At 42.1% G+C, this 8,431-nt stretch overlaps 1 protein-coding gene across 1 annotated transcript; it reads right to left on the bottom strand.

The window, feature by feature from the left end:
* Positions 1-519: 519 nt before the first annotated feature.
* Positions 520-7,999, bottom strand: LOC137193516 (receptor-type tyrosine-protein phosphatase F-like). Its single transcript, XM_067604728.1, has 3 exons — positions 7,666-7,999; positions 7,033-7,226; positions 520-597 (listed from the first exon to the last, which is right to left on the bottom strand). Exons 1-3 carry the CDS (start codon positions 7,997-7,999, stop codon positions 520-522), a joined length of 606 nt encoding a protein of 201 aa, XP_067460829.1.
* Positions 8,000-8,431: the final 432 nt, after the last annotated feature.

Consider the following 8,431-nt stretch of genomic DNA (forward strand, 5'->3'; position numbering starts at 1 on the left):
TGGCCATGGTGTCTCGTAAAGTAATGCAGCTGCAGATTATTTGTAAGCTACACTGTGTCGTCTTTGAAATGTTGTTTTTTGTTTTGTTTTTTTTCTCTGGACAATCACCGATCCTGCTTTTGATTTCAAAAGTCAAAATTGAACACCCATTTCGATCGATTTTCGATTTAGAATCAAAATTGTGACATCCCTAGTAATTTGTAACTTCTGTTTTGAAAAGTAAAAAAAATAAGTTGCTTAACATCTACATCAATGGTTATATACCATTAAGATTATTCTCTGTTCACTGGATTCAGCAGATGGGAACCATCTGCAGAATTGTCATCCAATCAGGATACTCCCCACCTGCAAGAGTGAGTCATTGTTTGAAATCTCTACCCTGCACCTCCCCTCCTTGTGCCCAGGAGGGTAGAGCTAATTAGCTACAACTAGTGACTTCCTACCCTGTTGGAACAGGAGAGGCTATTGGTGGCCTCTGACCTGGCACATTAGCCAATCAGCCACCGGCTGGCACTCACCTCATCCAGGTCCATCTCGTCTGGATTCTTTCACCGGCGCGTTGACTGGGACACCGGCACCACCACGATGTAGTACCACCTGCCAAGAAAAATAAAGCCTGTGTTAAGACTGAGTAACTGAAGCACATACACGCTGAGATCAAAGTGGGCCAAGCACATTAATAACACACTGAAAACATTTAGAAAGACATATTTCACTGTGAGGCTTGCTGGGCTGAATTCAAAACTTGAATGCTATACAAGCGGGTCCAACCAAGGTCGAACACCAGTAGATTGGCACTGCATTCTCCAATTAATGGCTAATCACTAAGAACATCTGCCATGTAGATTGGAACAAACACTGTTCCAGTGAGAGGAGCCCTCAGCTAATAGAGATCCCCATAGGAATCCTTAGGTTAATAAGACCAGCTATGTTACTACTTGTGTGTGTGTGTGCTTTTACTGCTATCGTAATAAAAACCAAAGTAGAGGGAACAGAAAGACATAAGAAAGACATTTAGTTTGGGGTCAAACTAAGGAGTTAGGTAATAAATGGAGGAACACACTTGTGAGTACACAATGTACAAACATCTGTGTCTGTGTTTATTTATGTACTGGCTCTTTCTTGCTGTCTCTTTTGTTTTCTCCCCCAGTCTGTCTTCTCTCAGCTCAGTTTTTCACCCACTACAACTGTGATTCAACAGTCAGTCAAGCCTCAAAGTGGGAGAAGACATGTATAACAAGACCCCCCCCCCCAACCAACACCACCACCACACACACACACACACACACACACACACACACACACACACACACACACACACACACACATACACACCTCCACCTCCACTTTCCAATCCCCAATCACCAGCACTCTTTGCCTGTCAATCTGTGCCAGAGCTTGGCCAGCCCTGACAGCCCTGTAATCTTTTTACCAATCAACCGTGTGCACTCCCCCTACTCAGATGTGTCTGTATGTATGTGTGTGTGTGAGCTGTGTGTGTGTTTGTGTGTATCTCAAGGAAAGGCTTTACTCGTCAGGGTCAGGCACAATTCTGCAATTCTGAGTCAAAAGATAAAACAGCTTGACCAGATGTTAAAAGCCGCAATTATCATCAGCTACTGTGTCAGTTGACCAAAAGTTGCAGTTTTAAGTTTTAAAATCAGTTTAGTATTAATCAGATACAAGCATGCCAATTGTGCTGCTGTTGCTATTGGAAATGTTGAGTTTTCAGAGCTGCAGATGAATTAGCAGATGAATTGACTGCTGTTTAGGGGCCACTGCCACAAACAAGCCCTAAAATGCATACATTTGAAGTATAAATTCCTCTGTTCAACTCTCGTCTTCATTTACTTACAGTATTGCTTTAAATATTTTTGTTTTTTGTAGTTTTCATTCATTTGATCTTTCCATAAAGAGAGACTGTAAACGTACTCATTATTCCTGTAAACGGTGAAATCCTATTACCAGTGCCGCTATGCTAGCTCTGTGACACCAAAGCTCATTGATGCAGAACACAACTGCTGGTGTTAACCAGCAACTGGCTCTACAGTTCTTCTACTGCAGAGGAGTTCACTGATGGGTGGCCTGGTTGACAAGGGGCAGGAGCGATGACACTGGTGACACTCATGAGGGAAAGTGAAGGGGGGTGGGTGGGGACTGAGGAAGTACAATGGGTAAGGGTAGTGATGGCAAGCAATTTTATTTGAACACTAGAATATTTGCATTTTCTGAAGAAAATGCATGTGAGAGCTGCAAGCTGTTAGCTGTTGCTCCAGCAGCAAGTCTTTTAAAAATCTTGTGGCACCACCTACAGATGAAATTGTATCAAATGCTACAGACTTGTTCAGTATCCCCATCTGTACAAACTGAATTTGGTTACCATGGAATATTACATTTAAGAAATATGGCAGTTCATAAGTAGTATGGTGGTGTTTCACTAATGGCCACAAGGTGGGGCTATTGGTGCCATGCGTCAATATGTCATGCAAATTCTCATGGAGAACTTGTGTACCAAGTTTCATTTGATTAAAGACAACAGAATTGTAGAAATGTCATATTATAATTTTATATTAGCACCCTCTGTGAGTAGAATCTTATCAAATGTTACACACTTACGCAGTTTGGCTGTATGTACAACATTCCCAATGCAATCCAATTTAGCATTGAAGAGTTATGGCTCGTTAAAAGGGCATCAGGCCACGCCTTCAAAAGATTGATAACCAATTACAGACACACAACGTGATACCCAAATATGAGCTTTTAAATTTTGTTCCAGGTCATCCAAATATGGTATGTAGCAACTTTGGTGAAGATTAGATGAAATATGTGCCAAAAGAAGCAAAAAATATGTTTACCAAAAAATCCAAAATGGCGGAAATTTTTTCCAGGCGCAAATGGGCATGGCCTTCATCGGTCAAATCAGTTTCATCCACAGGAACACACTGCAAAAATTGTTTTGCCATGCCTAACAGTTCGTGAGTTGTTAGCCAAAACGTAAAACACACAATAACTGACCACATGGTGGTGCTATTTGGTACCATGTTTTAATATAATATATGAAAATTTTGCCCAGGTTTAGAGAAATCTATTTCTGAGTTTCCTGTTGTCTCTTGAATACAATGGAGGTGAATGGAATTTTGTTGGTTTTGCACATTAAAACGGCAATATGACTTTTCAATCTGTGAAGCTTATGTTAGCTGAAGCAGTTATATATAATATTACTAAACCATAAATCCAGGGAGGACCTCAACAAGAAGTAACTGCATCAATTTGTCTGATTTTCTGAATAAGCTTAGGATTTCACTTAGTGAATACCATGTAGACCACAAATATGTGTGTAGAATTTAATTTAGAAATGGACATCCCAATCACAATGTTGGTGAGAAAAATCACAATTAGATATTTTTCTCAAACTATTCAGTCATACAGGCAGATATCTCTAAACTTGAGCAAATAACAGAAAATCAAACAATGGGAGAAAGCCTCACACACTGCTGATTCATTGTACACTGGAGAAACGGTGTTCATCATCCTCCACTGACTGTTGACATATGAATAGACAAAACACCCAACTTCTCCGCCCTCCTCCCTGTGGATGGGTCTTTATCACCAGTTTACTCAAGCATGAGCTAGGCCTCTTATGGTCCCAGTTGCGACACATGGTGCATCAAAAACTGCTGCCTCATGCCCTCCTGACGTAGTGGGGCACTAAACAGCTGCTACTTAACTCCATGGATAACAGTTTGAGACATGCCTAATTGCTTAATTTGTTTACCGTCAACTCCACTCAGAATGTCAACAGAACAGCAAACACATCAAGGTTAGCAAGAGTTCCAATCTCATCTTTGGTGTAATGGCTTTCTATCGCAACTGTTTTTGCTTTCTGCTTAAATCCATGGGAGAATTATAAATGATCCCCCATTTATATTTCAAATGCCAACGCAAGCTGAAAACACATCATTGCTGAGCATCGTTTGTGGAAACAGAGTCGTATAATTTGCAGGCAGGTGAATGCAAATTACTTGTTTGCACAAGCTTGCATGCTGAAATGCACACACAACACAAAAACGCATGAGTGGTCAAACAAAATGAACCTGGAAAAGTAGTGCTGAATGAAGGCAAACTTGTGCAGAAAATGTATAGAACCACAGACAGTGGCTAATGCCTTCAAACTCAATCATGTCATTTTCTGTCAACTTTTATGGATGCGTATATGAAAAACATGAGCCTAGAGGTTGCTGTGAGTACATAGTGATGGAGCAGGCTTTGTGGTACAGAGTTGCCCACTCAGGTTCAGGCCACTTTCCCAACAGAAATGTGGTTGGAACTCTCTGGTTTAAATTTAGCAGGGAAATGAGGGCGCTGTGTGGGATCCTGCTTGAAAAGAAAAGAGGCACTTAAACCACCAACGCACAGGCAAGCTCTCCTAGCTCTCCTCCAAGTGTTACAGCTAACCCTGAGAGAGGGTGAAGAGGAGAGAAAGGGCCAGAGACAGAGAGAGAAAGAGAGACAAAGAGAAGGGGAGAGGTGATAGCGATTTTGACAGAATCTGCAATCCAATCAGTCGGTTTAGATATGTGATTGAAGTCTATGGTGAGGTTGCGGTATGTTGTGAGAGAGCCCTGAATTTTTCTTTTCTTCCTGGCAGGCTTACTCTGCATCTAATGCAGGTGAAAGGTTGGATATGGAACTGATTTCACAACACATTAGAAAAATTCTTAAGAGAAACACTATGGGCTGTGCCAAGATAGAAGAAAATAGTTTTTTTCCTTTCATTCATCACCAACTACAGGTGTGTGTTTGAGGGATTTGCATGAGTCTAGAATAAGTCATGAACTTTTTTCAACCAGCTGGAACACCTACTACAAGGTTGATATAAACAATGTGCATGTTTCTTCATGTTATCTGTGTTGTTTTTTCCACTTGTTGTTGGGGGTACATGAATGGAAAGATGCGTGAGTAAAGGAGGGATTGTTCTAAAACCAGTTAGGCAAATGTGGACCAGGAAGCGTCAGCGGACTGTGTGGTCTATAACGACGTCTGGTCTTTGCAGGTTGGCTACTTAGCACTGCTCATAGAAAACAATCTGTTGAGATGATTCAATCAAGGGTAACCAACCTGCACACAAGGCTCTGGTAATTACTCAACCGGCTTCTCAGGCAGGTGCAAAAAGAGGCCACAAGAGGAAGGGAGGGTAGTTGGAGGGGAGGTGAAGAGGAAAACAAAGGAGGAGAGGGGAAACTCAGGTTTCTGCCAGAAAGGGGCCAGCAAGTTTGAGAGGTGTCCTGGACACCAAACTGGAACATGAGAGCTATCCTGAGCGCCAAATAGCAGTTTTTTTTGTGTTTATTGTGTGAACCTGGCACAAATGAGGCATGGTGGGGAGTATTGTTTGCACAAGTAGGGTCAAGTTCAGTTCAGTTTTCATAATGCAAAACAAAGTCCCGCAGAACGCGTCGACATGAAGAAAACACTTCCAGGAAGACAAGCAGCCATCATGTTTTCCTTTTCTTCCAGACCAAACGATGCTGTCCTGGCTGTCAAGCACTCTAGTACACAGTCAGATAACAATGAACTGTCAGCAGCAGCTGCCAGAAACTACTGCTGTAAAACAAAGGTGTTGGACTGTGTTTGGGAGTTGAGGGCAGACTATTTGGCCAGGTGTAGAGACGTTGCCAGGTGACATCAGCCAAGGCCTCTCTTATACACTCTTATTCTGAGCTCTGTCTGACCAAAATGAATTTAATGTTAATTTCATACGTAGAAACGGCTGCAGAGTCCCATGTAAGATGGGCCAGTTGGGTGGCTTGACAACCACACAAAAATGACTCATTATGTATTTATCACAGAATGCCCTATTACAGAGTTCAGATCCACAAGCTTCTACTTAGTGCCACTTGGGATGTATAGTAGCACATCTGTCATGTCACTTATATTAGTTTATTGACCTTTCAGCATTATTAGAGGTTCATGATGACATTTGTCATTAAAAACAATTATTTTGCTGTTATAATGAAACATCAATATATGTAGACCAAAAAAATTCAAATAGACTAAAAATTTTACATAGACTAAAATTTAAAATGTGCAATTATATTATCTCATATATCAAAAATCTGCAATCTAAAGTCCGTCATTTAGGAGTCTGCACATATAGGGGATTGGTGATCTCTTGTCACTCCAAGATGACAATGTTTCCTCCACTGTAATGATAAGTCTGAAGACAGTGGGATATTTGCTAAAACAAATGAACTGCCTGGGAACTGAACCAGCAACCTGCTGGCCTCCCTAAATGCTGCTGCAAAGCATTTATCAGCAAACGCTGCTAAGAGACACATGCAAGGCTGTTCGGATTGTTTTAAGTGTTCCTGCAGCCACGGAGTACTTGTTAAAATTAGATGTTTTTGTTGGAGGCTATCAAATGTGCAAGTGAATGCGTGTTTGCGCAAATGTTACACCCAGCAAACAATCAGAAGGAGGCTCTTAAATTGGTCTCTCCCCTCCCAGAGAGCAGGAAAAAGTGAGAGTGGGGTTTTTTTGTTTTAAGATATTCATGAATCTCTGAATCCCTCTCAAGGATTACAATCTCTCATCCATCTCATGGTGTCGCACAGCTTTGGGCGATTTGAAGCCGCCTGCATTCATGTGCAAAGCTTGGCTTCAGGAAAATAACTCTAATTTATAAACATGGTAACAAGGTAGCACATGCATATTACTGCTAAAAATCCAAGAGAGGTGCATTGATTGCACTAAGCCCGATCCTGATGTAACACATAGAATATTTAATAGCTAATACTATGGAATTAGAATGGATATTGTTACAAGAGCTAATCCAAAGCTAAGCAGGGTACCAATTTAGACAAAAAGAAAATTCCATGTGTGTCACCTGGCATGGGGGAAATTAAGTGTGAATTCAGAGAATAGAGGAGCAATGGAGAATGAATGTAATGGGAAATGAACATAAGAGACAGCTACAGACAGTGAAAGAGAGACAGAGGAAAAACTGGACACGAGTATGGTCTCATCCAGTACCTGTGCCTCTGGCAAAGCCACATCCATGATGTTAGGTTGGCCTCGAGGTTCACTGTTTTCGAGCTGGGAGAAGATGACTTGGTATCCTCGGATTTGGCCGTGCTGTTTCCCCTGCAGGGGTGGCTTCCAGGTGACCCGAATGGCTGTCAAGTTTATGGATTTAACCTCCAACTTCCTGTGATGTGCTCCCGGCACTGGTATCCAGAAGAGGGAGGGAGGGAGGGAAGGCAAACAAGAGCAATGAGTTAGGAAAAAAGAGAAGATAGAATGGAGAGGGGGAGTTCTGCTCCATTTCTATTCCACAGAACAGAAGAAAGAAAACTGGAGGACATTTAAAAAGTGAAAGAGGAGGAAAGTGGTGCAGATAGTGAGCCCAGGGTGATGAGCCTTAACCTGCCATAGATGAAAAGTTTTAAAGTTATAGAGAAAAAGCTGGAAGGAGGAAAAAAGAGAAGGTGAACCCCTCTCCTACCACTACCATCTCATTAACTCATAGTTGATCAACAGGACACAGAGAAATGTGCAGTAGTAGTAGTAGTAGTAGTAATTGAAGAAAATAGTGACAGTCAACCCTAGACAACAGAGATGTGAAGAGTCTGAGAACACTCTGCTTCAGGGGAGTTGTCAACCTACCATCCTCTTTGGTTCTCATCCTCACTGGGGCACTCTCAGGGCCTGGGCCCACGTCAGTGTGTGCCCTCACCCACACCTGATACTCAGTCCACTTCTCCAGGCCCTCCAGCACATAGCTGGTGGCGTCTGCACCGATGCCCGTCACCTCATGCCGCTCCGTGTCCTCTCCAGCCAGGGCCTGGTAGCTGACTGTGTAGCGCACAATGGCGCCGTGGCGACTAGCGTCGGGCGGTGCCACCCAACTCACCTTGAGGCTGGTGGAGCTGAGGCTGACCAGATGTACCTCCTGAGGGGGGACAGACAGGGCTACAGGGGAAGGGAAGCTCAACCACATAAATGCGGGCAACGATCAAGAAAACAACACAACACAAGCAGACATAAGGCAAAACCATGGAAGCTTTTGTACAGTGGTTGATATTTTTTAGGTTTCTGTCTACAGTATGCAACAAAATCTAGCTCCATATTTTTTTGTATTTTTTCAGAGGAAATAAAAACTGTAAAGTGGCAGTAGCTTTTTTGATGAAAAAATAGTCCATTGAAATACAGTACTGGATTACAGCTTTTACATACTTGACATCAATGTCCAGCCAGGCTATTCCATGTTTTGGCTTTGTCCTCTTCCTTGTACTAAACCTTGGTCTCAAAGTCTATTCTTGAGTTACTTTCTGAGCTGGTGAGATACATATATAATTTGCACAAATACTGTAGGTGACAAATTTAATGATATTTTATTGCAGGCTTGAATATACTGAATATATATACTGAA

This window comes from Thunnus thynnus, chromosome 12, assembly GCF_963924715.1.
Source record: "Thunnus thynnus chromosome 12, fThuThy2.1, whole genome shotgun sequence".
Taxonomy (NCBI): Eukaryota; Metazoa; Chordata; class Actinopteri; order Scombriformes; family Scombridae; genus Thunnus; species Thunnus thynnus.